This window comes from Oncorhynchus keta, chromosome 36 (genome assembly GCF_023373465.1).
Source record: "Oncorhynchus keta strain PuntledgeMale-10-30-2019 chromosome 36, Oket_V2, whole genome shotgun sequence".
NCBI lineage: Eukaryota > Metazoa > Chordata > Actinopteri > Salmoniformes > Salmonidae > Oncorhynchus > Oncorhynchus keta.
This window is the reverse complement of record NC_068456.1, coordinates 23,459,775-23,476,567: the sequence shown is the minus strand read 5'-3', so window position 1 is coordinate 23,476,567 and position 16,793 is coordinate 23,459,775. Positions and strand designations below refer to the sequence as shown.

At 47.4% G+C, this 16,793-nt stretch overlaps 1 protein-coding gene across 2 annotated transcripts in view; it reads left to right on the top strand.

The window, feature by feature from the left end:
* Positions 1-13,385, top strand: part of LOC118369824 (zinc transporter 6-like) — an 84,874-nt gene extending 71,489 nt beyond the window's left edge. For both annotated transcript variants that reach the window (XM_035754549.1, XM_035754550.2), the window contains 5 exons: positions 2,003-2,122; positions 3,814-3,916; positions 4,193-4,240; positions 5,544-5,612; positions 11,931-13,385. In XM_035754549.1, the coding sequence (XP_035610442.1) occupies positions 2,003-2,122; positions 3,814-3,916; positions 4,193-4,240; positions 5,544-5,612; positions 11,931-12,482 (892 nt within the window). In that variant the 3' untranslated portion in view covers positions 12,483-13,385. The remainder of the gene's footprint in view (positions 1-2,002; positions 2,123-3,813; positions 3,917-4,192; positions 4,241-5,543; positions 5,613-11,930) is intronic.
* Positions 13,386-16,793: the final 3,408 nt, after the last annotated feature.

Genomic DNA, 16,793 nt, shown 5'->3' with positions numbered 1-16,793 from the left:
TAAGTAACATTATATAAGGTAGCATTGTTTAAAGTGGATAGTGATATATTTACATTATTTCCCATCAATGGCCATGACTGAAGTCTCAATCGATTTATAAAACCCCAAATATGATGAAGTTGATTTCTGACACATTCCCTCCTGAATAGAGAAATATACATACAATCCTACCAGCGGAGGCTGATGGAGAAGCTATAGGAGGATGGGCTCATTATAGTGGCTGGAATGGAATCAATCACCCATTCCAGCCATTTACAATGAGACTGTCTTCTTATAGCTCCTCCCACCAGCCTCATCTGAATCCCACCCACTTCAGATTACCTAGGGAAACAGCACCTATTATATACAACAGAGTAAAGTTCTGATTGATCTGAGTAGAAGGCACAGTGAACAGTATTTCCCGGATGACTTTTACTCATCGTTTTATTATCTGCCATAATTGTGTCATGCATGTCTGTGGACCACACTAGCCTTTCTGGTGTTTGGTGGGTAGACATTATATAACCCTTGGAGCTAGTCCATGGTGTACTATTATTTGGGCAACTCCGTTTAGTCTGTATTTATAGTCAACATACATCATATCAAGTGTTTGTTTGTCTCACCATAATCCCACAATTTCTGTCTCCAGTGGGTAGGATTAAACAAACTCTGGAACAAAGCTCCCTCTATCCACACAGTGTTCACTCTCCTTCTGTCTCCCTCCTACTCTCTCTCTTTCCTTCCTACTCTCTCTCTTTCCTTCCTACTCTCTCTCTAGGCAGTGCCGTCCGCACAGACTGTGCAGACAGGCGGCCAGGGAATCACACGACCGTTTCCCAAATACTCAAATTATATAATTGCAGCGGGGAGATAAAGAGATTATTGGGATTGTAAATCCTGCTTCCCGCTCACCCATCACCCCCAAAAAGAAATGTTGGCTTCAAATTGAGTGACCGGAGGTCAAGCTTCTTTATGTTCATGCTTTTTCTTTAAAAAAAGTATGCCTATTGTGTCCTTGTTAGACATCAGAGGACTAGTATCCTTGCATGTCTTCTATGAGGTTGACGTTGGACAGTGATGCAGTTTAAACACAGTATTTTGAATTAATCTTCTCAGTATTTAACTAATCAGGACTATTTTTTTTAAATGCTTTGCCAAAACCTGTGTACATCACTTCAAATAGAAAACTGGGATAAATGTGAGTGCTGGATGTCACACTGGATAAATGTGAGTGCTGGATGTCACACTGGATAAATGTGAGTGCTGGATGTCACACTGGATAAATGTGATTGCTGGATGTCACACTGTATAAATGTGAGTGCTGAATGTCACACTGGATAAATGTGAGTGCTGGATGTCACACTGGATAAATGTGAGTGCTGGATGTCACACTGGATAAATGTGAGTGCTGGATGTCACACTGGATAAATGTGAGTGCTGGATGTCACACTGGATAAATGTGAGTGCTGGATGTCACACTGGATAAATGTGAGTGCTGGATGTCACACTGGATAAATGTGAGTGCTGGATGTCACACTGGATAAATGTGAGTGCTGGATGTCACACTGGATAAATGTGAGTGCTGGATGTCACACTGGATAAATGTGAGTGCTGGATGTCACACTGGATAAATGTGAGTGCTGGATGTCACACTGGATAAATGTGAGTGCTGAATGTCACACTGGATAAATGTGAGTGCTGGATGTCACACTGGATAAATGTGAGTGCTGGATGTCACACTGGATAAATGTGAGTGCTGGATGTGAGTACTGGATGTATATAACACATTTTTGGAACATTACAATCACTTAGTCTCAGCAATATGAATGTTTTCACTTTTAAGATGGATATGTATATTACAGGTGCTCCCTGTCCTGGAATGTTTGTGTGATTTCTTCAGTTACCCTTTAGTAATATGTGTTGTCAAAGTAACTCTAACCAGTTTAGACACTTTTTATCAATTTGGAGCAAAACTGAAGGGTTGACTGGCTTTGTATAGTAATCTTATTTTGTATGTTTTCAGTTTGTGTGGGATTATCCCTGGCCTCAGCAGTGTCCTCCTGCCTCGAATGAATCCATTTGTCTTAATCAACGTGGCCGGAGCTCTCTCACTCAGCATCACCTACATGCTCATAGAGATCAAGTAAGTCCACCCCTCCGACACAGTGCAATGACATTAGTTAGTGGATTCGGGGGAAGTTATAAATCGAGACTGGGTATGACGAAGAATGTGTACTCTGAATAATGTGTTCTCACAAAGCCTTTGTCTGCCTGCTGTGTGTGTGACCTCCTCCTGTTATCAACCTCCATGAAAACTCCTGACATGCAGTGCCTTCAGAAAGTATTCACACCCCTGGACTTTTTCCACATTTTGTCATGTTACTACAGCTTCAATTTTAAAATGGATTGAAATTTTGTGTCACTGTCCTATACAGACATACCCCTTAATGTCGGTGTTTTTAAAAAATGTTTACAAATTAAATCAAAATGAAAAGCTGAAATGTCTTGAGTCAACCACTTTATGGCAAGTATATTGTAAATAAGTTCAGGAGTAAAAATGTGCTTAACAAGTCAACATAAGTTGCATGGACTCACTCTGTGTTTAAGTGTTTAACAATTTATGACTACCTCATCTCTGTACCCCACATATTCAATCAACTGTAAGGTCGCTCAGTCAATCAGTGAATTTCAAACACCGATTCCACCACAACAACCAGGGAGGTTTTCCAATGCCTCTCAAAAAAGACCACTTATTGGTAGATGGGTTATAAAAAATATAAAAACGCAGACATTGAATATCTCTTCGAGCATGTTGTAGTTACTAATTATAGTTTGGATTACAAAGATACAGGCATCCTTCCTAACTCAGTTGCCAGAGAGGAAGGACACTTCTCAGGGATTTCACCATGAGGCCAAAGGTCAGAGTTTAATGGCTGTGATTGGAGAACTGAGGATGGATCAACAACATTGTAGTTACTCCACAAAACTAACCTAAATGACAGTGAAAAGGAAGTCTGTATTGAATAAAAATATTCTAAAATATGCATCCTGTTTGCAATAAGGCACTAAAGTAAAACTGCAAAAAATGTGGCAAAGAAATTACATTTATGTCCTGAATATGAAGTATTATGTTTGGGGTAAAGCCAACACATCACTGAGTACCACTCTTCATATTTTCAAGCATAGTGGTGGCTGCATCATGTTATGGGTATGCTTGTCATCTGCAAAAACAAGGGATTATTTTAGGAAACAAAGAAACAGAATAGAGCTAAGCACAGGCAAAATCCTAGAGGAAAACCTGGTTCTGTCTGCTTTCTAACAGACACTGGGAGACAAATTCACCTTTCACCAGGACAATAGCCTAAAACACAAGACCAAATACTGGAGTTGCTTACCAAGACGACATTGAATGTTCCTGAGTGGCCTAACTACAGTTTTGACTTAAATCATCTTGAAAATATATGGCAAGACTTGAAAACGGCTGACTACCAATGATCAACAACCAATTTGACAGAATGTGCATATATTGTACATCCAGGGGTGCAAAGCTCTTACTCACAGCTGTAATCACTGCCAAAGGTGATTCTAACATGTATTGACTCAGAGGTGTGAATAGTTGTGTAAATTAGATATTTCTGTGTTTCATTTTCAATACATTTGAACAAATTTCAAAAAATATGTTTCCACTTTGTCATTATAGGGGTATTGTGTGTAGTATTGTGTGTAGATGGGTGAGAAACAACAAAATGTGGAATAAGTTAAGGAGTATAAATACTTTCTGAAGGCACTGCAAATAGTGTATGTGCTCCTAACTTTATAACTCTCTGACTGCAGTAATTACAATGCTGTGGACACGGCCTCGGCGGTGGCCATCGGCCTCATGATCTTTGGCACCATGTATCCTATGAGCATGTACAGCGGGAAGGTGCTCCTTCAGGTAGGCTATCCAAACAGGTCCACAGTCTAAACTGGACTGGATCGTTGAATTCTCTTTAGGACGTGACGTGGATCAGACAACCATACTGTAACTCAATACTTATCTCTTGGAATGATTGTGAGATATGTTCGGTCCAAATTCTGTTTGGCTCGCACTGTTTGTTGTAAGAGAGTATGTTCTTTGATGGAATTTAACTCGGTAACTAATTGACTTATTGGACTTTGTGCTGTGTTTTGATATGACTTAAATCTGTTTGCGTTGTGCTCTCCTCTTTAGACCACTCCATCCCATGTCATCGGTCAGCTTGACAAATTGCTCAGAGAGGTAACACTCATATGGGTTGAGTAACATCTGCTTTCATTTACAGATGTGTGGGAATACAACATAAATTGTCATTTTAATCATGAGGATGGTCAGTTCTTGCATATATCGCTCTGTCTACAAATCTGAGTGGTTACACTTCTCCAGCACCATCCCTCAGGTATTTTTCAAAACGTGTGGGGACGGTGAATGCTTAGTTTTTTTTTCCAGTCCAAGATTGTCCCTTAGAAACGGGATAGGAGGTCAAATGAGGACAACCCTAGTGAAGTAATCCTAATTATAACAATATAACAAGGTTAATGGAATGTTCATATAATGCTACAGCTAGACATGAAATACATGTTAATAATAAGACATGTGAGACGGAATACATATAAACTATTTACATAATACAGTGATATTTACACAGTGGTCAAACAGTTTACAGAAAACAGGTTATTTCCTCATTAAAAGAGCAATCTGCTGTTTCATCCATTGAAACATTTTTTTGTATTAATGAATGATATGTACCCATTTGATTCTTGAATATAACCTCATGAGCTTAGTTCAACTGTCGTACCCCATCAGAACCCAAACTATTAGCTTGTTTTACTCCAATGTTTGTAAAGAAAGTAAATGTAAATAAACACTATGTAGCCTCAACATGGTTAAAACTATGACTTTGATATCATGGATGGTCAGTGCTTGCATCTATAGCTCTGTCTATGAATTTTAGAGGGGTTACATTTCTCCAGCTCCGTCCCTCAGCTTTTTATCATGCAGTGCCGGGGTTTACACTTCATTATTCTTTCAACTGTCCTTTTTAAGGCTTTACTCAACGGAATTACTTTTTTTTTAAATCTGTTTTCCCTATGGTTGCGGAAGGCAAAGTTGGTAGCCAATGGGGACTTCTCATCTTTACTCCTAATGACACTCAGTGATGTGTTTGCAGAGGGTTGTCCTCATTGACCTCTTTTCTATTACTATAGGTTAAGCCCATCCTATTGGTTTCACTGCCTAAAGACAGCAAAACATTTTACATGTACCACATGCATTGTAGCCAATTTTGGTCTCTGTGTTTTATATTTTATATTTGTTGTGTTTTTCACAGTGTGCAACAACTTACAATGATTCCCTACCGCCTTTGGGATCCTATTGTTGGGATCCTATCCTGATTGGGATCCCATCCATGTTCTAAATAGATCTAGTTATAGTTTTTCCAAACCATGCCAGTTGACTGGGGCTGGTTACACGGTCAACTGGTCCCTACAACCGTTGATAGGAAGATGTCAGTCTCTGCCCTCATGGCCTCTCTCCCACTGTACAGGTCTCCACTCTGGAGGGGGTCCTGGAGGTCCGTAACGAGCACTTCTGGACGGTTGGCTTTGGCTCTCTGGTACGTCATCATGGTTTTGTCACTGTTGTCCTCATTGTACCCAGCAGACTCCCAGTGCTATGCACCACGCTCTGTTTCCTCTGCCGGCTCCCCCCACCAGATGCCAGGAACACAAAGAGAACGCCACTCACCCTCATCATTTAGTTTAGTGGCCCCCTTGTTGTTTACGAACAATTGGCAAGGATTTGCTCACTCAAATGAAAAGGGGACAAGTTTCTCATGCGTTGCAATTTCTCTGTTGATTTAAGACTTTTAACTGCCTCCAACTTGTTTTTGACTGACAGGAATGCATTGCTTATTTCTAAATGATAGGGTTAGGGTGATATGATCATGTACTAGATTGCCTTACACAAGCATAGTCCCATGTATTCCTTTGTGTCCAAGAAGCATGCTGTGGATATCAAAGGTCAGATGCCAGTTTAATGAAACAGTCCTGTGTCGGTGAGGGGAAATTTCTGAGCACAGAGCCTCTCGTCTCCTGCCTCCAGGAGGCCATGTTATTTAATTCCAATTGTAAAGACTGAGTAGTCACACAAAAAGACAGAAGTCACAGCACACTTCAATACAGGGTATATAGCATAAGGACATAAATGGTATATCGCATAAAGACAGATGGTATATAGCATAGAGACAGATGGTATATCATATAAAGACAGAAATGTAGTCATTCTGGTTTCATTGAAACGCCTGAGACGTGAATTATTCAGTCTGTGGCTCTAAAAATGTTGCTTCACGTAAGAATGAATTAGGGAATTAAATACAGATTCTGTCAGGTCTGCTCCGATGTTAAATCTCATTCAATGAAATAACATATATTTGCACTCTGCCTAAAAGCAGCGTAATATAATGTTAACATTATGCAATAACAGCATCACTTCTGTCATATAGATCAAAAGGCCAGCTTCTTGGCTGTGCTAATTGCTGTGTGGACTAAGTTTATCCAGTAGTGTTGCTGCTGTGCCCAGTTGACACACTGTTCTCGCCAGACTGTATACCCTAGGGTACTGCCAGTAGAATGGGAGGGAACTCGAGGGGGAGGGATGGAACTCGAGGGGGGGAAGGAGGGAATTCGAGGGGGGAGGGAGGGAGCTAGAGGGATGGCTGGCGGGAGGGATGGATCTTGAGGGAACTAGAGGAATGGAAGGAGGGAACTAGGAGGAAGCGAGATGACTAGAGAGAGGAAGGGAGCTGTGTGGACTAAGCTTATCCAGTGGTGTTGCTGCAGTGCCCAGTTGCCACACTGTTCTCACCAGACTGTATACCCTAGGGTACTGCCAGTAGAGGGAGGGAGACAACTGGAGGGTGGAAGGGAGACAACTGGAGGGAGGAAGGGAGACAACTGGAGGGAGGAAGGGAGACAACTGGAGGGAGGAAGGGAGACAACTGGAGGGAGGAAGGGAGACAACTGGAGGGTGGAAGGGAGACAACTGGAGGGAGGGAGCGAGACAACTGGAGGGAGGGAGCGAGACAACTATTGGAGGGGGGAGACAGGGAGGGTGGAAGGGAGACAACTGGAGGTGGAAGGGAGGGGAAGTAGGGAGGGGAGGGAGGGAGGGAGGGAGAGAACTAGAGGGAGGGGGGAAACTAGAAGGATGAGAGGGAGGGAGGGACCTATTAGGGGCGGGAGGGATGGAGGTAACTGGGAAGTAGGGAGGGAGCCAGAGAAAACTGTGAGGGAGGGAGCCAGGGATGGAACTGTAGGGGGGGGGAGGCAGGGAGAACTGTAGGGAGGGAGGCAGAGAACTGGGGAGGGAGGGAGGGGAGGCAGAGAACTGTTGGGATGGGAAAGGGGGAGGCAGAGAACTGTAGGGAGGGAGGGAGGCAGAGAACTGTAGGGAGGAGGCAGAGAACTGTAGGGAGGGAGGCAGAGAACTGTAGGGAGGGAGGCAGAGAACTGTAGGGAGGGAGGCAGAGGGAACTGTGAGGGAGGGAGGCAGAGAACTGTAGGGAGGGAGGCAGAGAACTGTAGGGAGGGAGGCAGAGAACTGTAGGGAGGGAGGCAGAGAACTGTAGGGAGGGAGGCAGAGAACTGTAGGGAGGGAGGCAGAGAACTGTAGGGAGGGAGGCAGAGAACTGTAGGGAGGGAGGCAGAGAACTGTAGGGAGGGACGCAGAGAACTTGGGGGATGGAGAGAGGGAACTGGAGGGGTTGGTGGGAGGGAGGGAACTAGGCGGGAGGGATGGAGTCAACTGGAGAGGGGGCGGGAGGGAGGGAGTGAACTGGAGGGGAAGAGGGAGCAAACTGGGGGGAGGGAGCGAGAGAACTGGACGGAGCAAGGGTGTGAACTGAGGGGAGGGAGGGAGAGCTGGTGGGAGGGGAGGGAGGGAGCGAGGCAGAGAACTGGAGGGAGGAAGCGAACTGGAGGGAGAGAGAGAGGGAACTGGACAGAGGGCGGGAGGGAGACAACTATTAGGGGCGCGGGAGGGAGACGACTAGAGGTAAGGGAGGGGGAGAGGGATGAGGGAGGGAGGGAGGGAACTAGAGGGAACTAGAGGGAGCAGGAGGGAGACAACTAGAGGGAGGGAGGGACCTTGGCGGGAGGGTTGGAGCGAACTGGAGGTGGGAGGCAAACTGGAGCGATGTAGCGAGGCAGAGAACTGGAGGGAGGGAGGGAGGGTACTGGAGGAAGGATGGAGGGAGCGAGGCAGAGAATTGGAGGGAGGGAGCGAGAGAATTGGAGGGAGTGAGCGAGAGAACTGGAGGGAGCGAACTGGAGGGAGAGAGAGAGGGAACTGGAGAGAGGGAGGGAAGGAACTGGGGTGAGGGAGGGAGGGAGTGAGAGAACTGGAGAGGGGAGCGAGAACTTGTAGAGAGAGGGAACTGGAGAGAGGGCGGGAGGGAACTGGAGAGAGGGCGGGAGGGAACTGGGTGGGAGGGGTGGAGCTGAACTGGAGAGAGAGGGGGAGGGATGCAGAGAACTGGAGGGAGGGAGGCAGAGAACTGGAGGGAAGGAGGGAGCAAGGCAGAGAACTGGTGGGAGGGAGTGAAGCAGAGAACTGTAGGGAGGCAGAGAACTGGAGGGAGTGAGTGAACTGGTGGGAGGGAGGGATGTAGCGAACTGGTGGGTGGGAGGGAGAGAACTGGTGGGAGGGAGGGATGTAGCGAACTGGTGGGTGGGAGGGAGAGAACTGGTGGGAGGGAGGGATGTAGCGAACTGGTGGGTGGTAGGGAGAGAACTGGTGGGAGGGAAAGAACTGGTGGGAGGGAGGGAGGGAGGGAGGGATGGAAAGAGTGAGCTGAAGGAAGGGAGGGAGGGAGGGAGAGAACTGGGGAGGGAGGGAGCGAGTCAACTTGTGGAAGGCAGAGATCTGGAGGGAGGGATGGATAGAGCTGGAGGGAGGGAAAGAACTGGTGGGAGGGAGGGTGGGATGGAAAGAGTGAGCTGGAGGGAGCTGGGGAGGGAGAGATAGAACTTGTGGGAGGGGGGAGCTAGAGAACTGGAGGGAGCGAGAGAACTTGTGGGAGGGAGGGATGTAGCAAACTGGTGGGAGGGAGGAATGGAGCTAACTGGTGGGAGGGAAAGAACTGGTGGGAGGGAGGGTGGGATGGAAAGAGTGAGCTGGAGGGAGGGAGGGGGGGGAACTTGTGGGATGGAAAGAGTGAGCTGGAGGGAGCTGGGGAGGGAGAGAGAGAACTTGTGGGAGGGGGAGCTAGAGAACTGGAGGGAGCGAGAGAACTTGTGGGAGGGAGGGATGTAGCAAACTGGTGGGGGGGAATGAACTGGACAGAGGGGGTGAACTGGAGGGAGGGAGGGAACTGGGGAGAACTGGAGGGAGTGAGCTGGAGGGAGGAAGGGAGGGAGGGATAGATTGAACTGGATGGAGGGAGGGAAAGAACTGGTGGGAGGGAGGGTGGGATGGAAAGAGTGAGCTGGAGGGAGGGAGGGGGGGGGAACTTGTGGGATGGAAAGAGTGAGCTGGAGGGAGCTGGGGAGGGAGAGAGAGAACTTGTGGGAGGGGGAGCTAGAGAACTGGAGGGAGCGAGAGAACTTGTGGGAGGGAGGGAGCGAACTAGTGCGGGGGGTGAACTGGACGGAGGGGGTGAACTGGACGGAGGGGTGAACTGGAGGGAGGGAGGGAACTGGGGAGAACTGGAGGGAGTGAGCGAACTGGAGGGAGGGAGAGATTTGGTGGGAGGGAACGAGCGAGATGGCGAACTGGAGGGAGGGAGTGAGCAAGATTGTGAACTGGAGTGAGGTAGCGAGAGAGCAAGATGGCGAACTGGAGGGAGGGAGGCAGGCAGAGGCCTGGAGGGAGGCAGGCAGAGGCCTGGAGGGAGGCAGGCAGAGGCCTGGAGGGAGGGAGGCAGAGGCCTGGAGGGAGGGAGGCAGAGGCCTGGAGGGAGGGAGGCAGAGGCCTGGAGGGAGGGAGGCAGAGGCCTGGAGGGAGGGAGGCAGAGGCCTGGAGGGAGGAAGGCAGAGGCCTGGAGGGAGGGAGGCCTGAAGGGAGGGAGGCCTGGAGGGAGGGAGGCAGAGGCCTGGAGGAGGGAGGAGGCAGAGGCCTGGAGGAGGGAGGCCTGGAGGGAGGGAGGCCTGAAGGGAGGCAGGCAGAGGCCTGGAGGGAGGGAGGCCTGGAGGGAGGGAGGCAGAGGCCTGGAGGGAGGGAGGCAGAGGCCTGGAGGGAGGGAGGCAGAGGCCTGGAGGGAGAGAGGCAGAGGCCTGGAGGGAGGGAGGCAGAGAACTGGAGGGAGGGAGGCAGAGAACTGGAGGGAGGGAGGGAGCGAGATGGCGAACTGGAGGGAGGGAGCAAGCGAGATGGTGACCTGGAGGGAGGGAGGCAGAGTGCGAACTGGAGGGAGGCAGAGTGCGAACTGGAGGGAGGCAGAGTGCGAACTGGAGGGAGGCAGAGTGCGAACTGGAGGGAGGCAGAGTGCGAACTGGAGGGAGGCAGAGTGCGAACTGGAGGGAGGGAGGCGGGCAGGCAGAGAGCAAACAGGAGGGAGGGAGGCAGAGTGCAAACAGGAGGGAGGGAGGGAGGCAGAGTGCGAACAGGAGGGAGGGAGGGAGGCAGAGAGCGAACAGGAGGGAGGGAGGGAGGGAGGCAGAGAGCAAACGGGAGGGAGGGAGGCAGAGTGCAAACAGGAGGGAGGGAGGGAGGGAGGGAGGCAGAGTGCAAACAGGAGGGAGGGAGGAAGGCAGAGAGCAAACTGGAGGGAGGGAGGGAGGCAGAGAGCAAACAGGAGGGAGGGAGGCAGAGAGCAAACAGGAGGGAGGGAGGCAGGCAGGCAGAGAGCAAACAGGAGGGAGGGAGGCAGAGTGCAAACAGGAGGGAGGGAGGCAGAGAGCAAACAGGAGGGAGGGAGGGAGGCAGAGAGCAAACAGGAGGGAGGGAGGCAGAGAGCGAACTGGAGGGAGGGAGCGAACTGGAGCGAGTGATAGGGCGAACTGGAGGGAGGGATAGGGCGAACTGGAGGGAGGGATAGAGCGAACTGGAGGGAGGGATAGAGCGAACTGGAGGGAGGGATAGAGCGAACTGGAGGGAGTGAACTGGAGGGAGGGATAGAGCGACCTGGAGGGAGGGATAGAGCGAACTGGAGGGAGTGAACTGGAGGGAGGGATAGAGCGAACTGGAGGGAGGGATAGAGCGAACTGGAGGGAGGAACTGGAGGGAGGGATAGAGCGAACTGGAGGGAGTGAACTGGAGGGAGGGATAGAGCGAACTGGAGGGAGGGATAGAGCGAACTGGAGGGAGTGAACTGGAGGGAGGGATAGAGCGACCTGGAGGGAGGGATAGAGCGACCTGGAGGGAGGGATAGAGCGAACTGGAGGGTGGACCTGGAGGGAGGGAGGGTGCGACCTGGAGGGAGGAGGGTGCGACCTGGAGGGAGGGAGGGTGCGACCTGGAGGGAGGGATAGTGCGACCTGGAGGGAGGGATAGAGCGACCTGGAGGGAGGGATAGAGCGACCTGGAGGGAGGGATAGAGCGACCTGGAGGGAGGGATAGAGCGACCTGGAGGGAGGATAGAGCGAACTGGAGGGAGTGAACTGGAGGGAGGGATAGAGCGACCTGGAGGGAGGGATAGAGCGAACTGGAGGGTGCGACCTGGAGGGAGGGAGGGAGCGACCTGGAGGGAGGGATAGAGTGACCTGGAGGGAGGGATAGAGCGACCTGGAGGGAGGGATAGAGCGACCTGGAGGGAGGGATAGAGCGACCTGGAGGGAGGGATAGAGCGACCTGGAGGGAGGGATAGAGCATACTGGAGGGAGGGAGGGAACTGGAGGGAGGTAGAAAACTAGAGGGAGGGAGAGGGAGGAAGGATGTAGAGTAAACAAAGACTGTCTCTTTAACTCCTTGTTTCCTTCACCGGATTTGTGTACAGGCTGGCTCCGTCCACGTCAGAATACGCCGGGATGCCAACGAGCAGATGGTGCTGGCCCATGTGACCAACCGCCTCTTCACCCTCGTGTCCACACTGACGGTTCAGATTTTCAAGGATGACTGGATCCGGCCTTCCCTCGTGGCCGAGGCGCTCCCAGCCGGCACACTCAGACCCTCTGACTACGGGGGCCTGTCTAGCTTCGTCCCCCCTCACCCCAAACCCTCGGAGGACATTAATCATCTCACCTCCACCCCATTTAAACCCAGCAGCCCACCGCCAGAGTTCTCCTTCAACACCCCTGGGAGGCATGTCCACCCTGTGGTGCTCCCCAACACCCAGCCTCAAAGGCCTTACGGCATGGGCCTCAGCTACGGAGCCTCCCCCTACACCAGCATGCTCAACCAGGACCTAGCCCGGCCAGGGATAGGGATGAACCTGGGAATGGGTACAGGGATGCCTTCGTCACAAGGTTTCAGAACTGCCTTAGGTGCAGCGCCACAGCGATTTGGAAGCATCCCTGTCCCATCACAGTACAGCCAGTACAGACCCTGATGTTTAGAACATGAGGTATAGAAGTGGGATATTAGAGAGAAAATATTATGCTATTTATTTTTGATGGAACCAGGACATCCATTCTGACCATAGGTTGATTTTCTACCTTTGTATATTTTTTGTATTATTCTTCGAAAAGCTGATGAGTTGGAAATGAACTGTAGGCCTGTGTTCTTTGTATGCCAGTTCAAATGAAAAGTTCTTCTGTTTGAGAATTGTGGAAGAGCTCTATTGCTTTTGTACCATAAATGTGTGCTTTAACCATGAATTCACTTTCATGCTCTTAGGACTTCAGTATTTGATTCAGTAACTGTTATTCCCTTGGTTGATGGCCATCACAAGATGGGAGTGATATTTTTAGGTATAAAAAGTGACCTAATGAAGGGAAAATACATAATGGGGCAATACATACTCATGATTTGCCCCATTATCTTCTGTATTAGAAGCATCACTTTGATACACTATAATGATTCCTGATGCTAACCTCATTGTGATATATGTATTATACCTTCTACTATTTTATGGAAACAAATACGTACTGTATCATTTTCCAGTTCAGTAGAGTCTACAATAAATTAAATGTAAAATCACTGTAATTGCCCTATTGTTTGTCACATACTTGAACTTTCCAGGTCATGTCAATGTCCGTTGAAAGACTCCCAATGAGTTTGGTGACTCAGTGGAATGAGAATTGTCAGCTGTCGGCATTTTAAAAAATGCAGGTAGGCCTACTTTAATGTTCCAACATAATATTCCAATCAAAGCTTTAAGACGTTGATTAAAAAACACTTTCCATGGGCTACCTGTTGAGATGTTGAGGGTGAATGGTGAAGAGTATCATAAATAAAATTGAAGCATATAGGAGATGATTGTCTGGCATGTAATAAACACATTCCTCTTGAATTTGTTTTTCTTTTTCAGTTTTGTTTTAATTTCATGTTTACAGTCTTTCATACAATGTGTGTTTGGAACATTTGTACAAAATTAGCCTTGCGAAGCCGGCAGCTTACTGCATGGATAGCGCAGCGTGAAACAGTCTGGTATTTAACTCTTCTTTTTTTTTAAGCACATCACAATAACCTAAAAAGAGGGGCTATACAAGGGCATGTAGGGAAATATGATATTCAGTCTAAAACTGGAACATGTTCCCTATGTAATATCAGTTAGCCCAAATTATAGGCTCATGGATGGGCAACATCAGAAGCTCCTTTTCTTGTTCATTTTCTCATGTTTTAAACATCCTCTCTATAGAGCTTGTTTCCTGTCGCACCAATGTGTCACCATGGCATTTGTAGTTCTTTATGACAGCCATATTAGCAGCTAATTAGCGTTACATTTGGGGGGCGTAAGGACAGGCGAATATATTGCTAAAAGTCATCTTGTCCTTCAGAGATTGACACGGTTATCAAAACGTCCAGCCAGGGTAAGTTTATACAAAACAGCCCTTTAAGTGTTTCTAAAATCCCCTATGGGAAAAATGAATGGTGGAAAACAATTGGAACCAGTTCCTTGTTTGATCACTAGGTGTTATGGGTATTATGACTTATACTGTGGAACTCCCATTGCACAGATAAATTACCAATGGTAAAGAAAGACTTCTCTGAGTCTATAGTGAACGTGAAGAAGCTGTACATTCAGGCTATTCAACTTTGTGTCATTAGGCTAAACCCAAAGGTTTCTTTGTGAAAGGTAAGACATCCAAAGTAAATTCCATTCGCCACAGGGCCAGAAGTCTCAATTGTAAAATTTATTGTTTTCTGACAAAACATAAAAGTCAACATATAGGCAAGGAGGCCTATACTAATATTATTTTTAATGTTTTATTTAAAAGCCTTTGAGAAAGTATTCCTTTGGTAGACATTTCATTTACAATGTTCTATCTGGACCCTGAGAAACCATGACACGACATTAAGGCATAATCTGTTAATCAAATGCACCAATTTGCTGAGTTGAAAGGAGATGTAAAGCTAACGAATTAAGTCAAGTATGCATGCCATAGGGGTCCCAAAGATTAGCATAATAGAACATTTCAGACAGAAGTTGTCTAGAGAAGTTATCTCACGTTTCAGTAGTTTAAAAAAACTAGATCCCTTAGGGCAGGAATGGGCAACTCCAGTCCGTGGGGCCGGAGTGTTTTCACACCTTTTCTCCATCCCTAATAAACAACGCTGATTTAAAGTAATTGTAAACTGAAAATCATGATTAGTTGATTATTGGAGTCGTGTGTTAGCTGCGGCTGGGGCTAAAGTGTGACACCAATAAGGCCCCCGAGGGCTGGAGTTGCTCATCCCTGACCCCTTATATTATTATAGAATCATTACAGCACCACTGTTATAACTACTTACTCAAACTGTAATTTCTCATTTGTTTCATCCCCCAAAAATGACTGGAATGTCTCATACATTGGTGGCATAGAAATGATATCAGCAGTGCTGCTTGGAAAGCTGCTGACTGAGAGGCTGTTTTCAATGCATTATTTGCACCTGTCTAAAGTGTATTCCTAAAGCTACATTCATTTCACTCTAAATGCCTGACACTTGATTCTCAGACATCCATCAGAAGCACGTTATCTGTGTGAAGGCTATAGGGCAGGGGTATTCAACTCTTACCCTACGAGGTCTGGAGACTGCTGGTTTTCTGTTCTACCTGATAATTACACCCACCTGGTGTCCCAGTCCCTGATTAGAGGGGAACAATGAAAAACGCAGTGAAACTGGCTTCAAGATCCAGAGATGAGTTTGAGGTCTATAAGGTGTATATTTACAGCTTCTCCCAACATACAGTATTCAGACCCCTTCCCTTTGCTGGAAATTGAGCTCAGGTGCCTCCTGTTTTCATTGATCATTCTTGAGATGTTTTTAGAACCTGATTGGAGTCCACCTGTGGTAAATTCAATTGATTGGACATGGTTTGGAAAGGCCCCTATATTAGGCCCCAGTTGACAGTGCATGTCAGAGCAAAAACCAAGCAATGATGTCAAAGGAATTGTCTGTAAACCTCAGAGACAGGTTTGTGTCGAGGCACAGAACTGGGGAAGGGTACCAAAACATTTCTGCAGCATTTAAGGTCCCCAAGAACATTGGCCTCCATCATTCTTAAATGGAAGAAGTTAGGAACCATCAAGACTCTTCCTTGAGCTGGCCGCCCGGCCAAACTGCGCAATCTCTGAATGTCCTTGAGTGGCCCAGCCAGAGCCCGGACTTGAACACGATCTAACATCTCTGGATAGACCTGTAAATAGCTGCGCAGCAACGCTCCCCATCCATCCTGACAGAGCTTGAGAGGATCTGTAGAGAATGGGAGAAACTCCCCAAATACAGGTGTGCCAAATTTGTAGCACCTTTGGCAGCGTAATTGCTGCTGAAGGTGCTTCAACAAAGTACTGAGTAAAGGGTCTGAATACTTACGTACATTTGATATTTCAGATTTTAATGTTTTATAAATCTGTTTTTGCTATGTAATTCTGGGGTATTGTGTGTAGATTGATGAGGGGGGACAATTTAATACATTTTATAACAAGGCTGTAAAGTAACAATGTGGAAAAAGTCAAGGGGTCTGAATACTTCCCGAATGCACTCTATATTTATTAATAAAACATTGAGCTGGACTTCCAAAATTAATTTCTCACAGTGAGTCCAGTTGTAAGGACATGTAATACTGTTGTTGTTTTTTTGCAGACAATTGCAATTTGAGTGCATTTTGGTAATTGGTTTTTCTTTGGTATATTGTCCGGAGGGGGTGTGCGTGTCCATGTTCATTCTATTTTTCTGAATTCCCATTATCTTCCTCACACTTATCAGTCCAATTCATATATATGTCAAGCATTAATTGTGTAGGCCACTGCAGCTCTCAAGTTGCACAGATGGGCTAAATGACTGTATACTGTAGATTCTTCTTCTGTTCTGTGTCATTTCTGTTTTGACATCTGTCAGCCAAATCAGTTGAGCTTTTGTTTTGTAAAAAGAAAGGCATTATTGTGTGAATGGAGCTGTGCTTCCTGGAATGTCTAGACTACCACGCGGTGAAAGAAGCTCTTGGTGGGGTGTTAAAGGGGGCACAGCTGGTGTGAACTTGTGCTAGCCCTCAGCGAACAACCCAAGTCTCAGATATGCTATGAAAGCATAGCTGTCACATTGGATGAAGGAAAACATAGCTACACTGAACAAAAATATAAACGCAACGTGAAATGCTGGTCCCATGTTTCATGAGCTGAAGTAAAAGATCCCAGAAATGTTCCATACACCAAAAAAGCTTATTTCTCTTTAATTTTGTGTGTAAATCTGTTAAAAATTTCACTCTAAAATGTGCAGT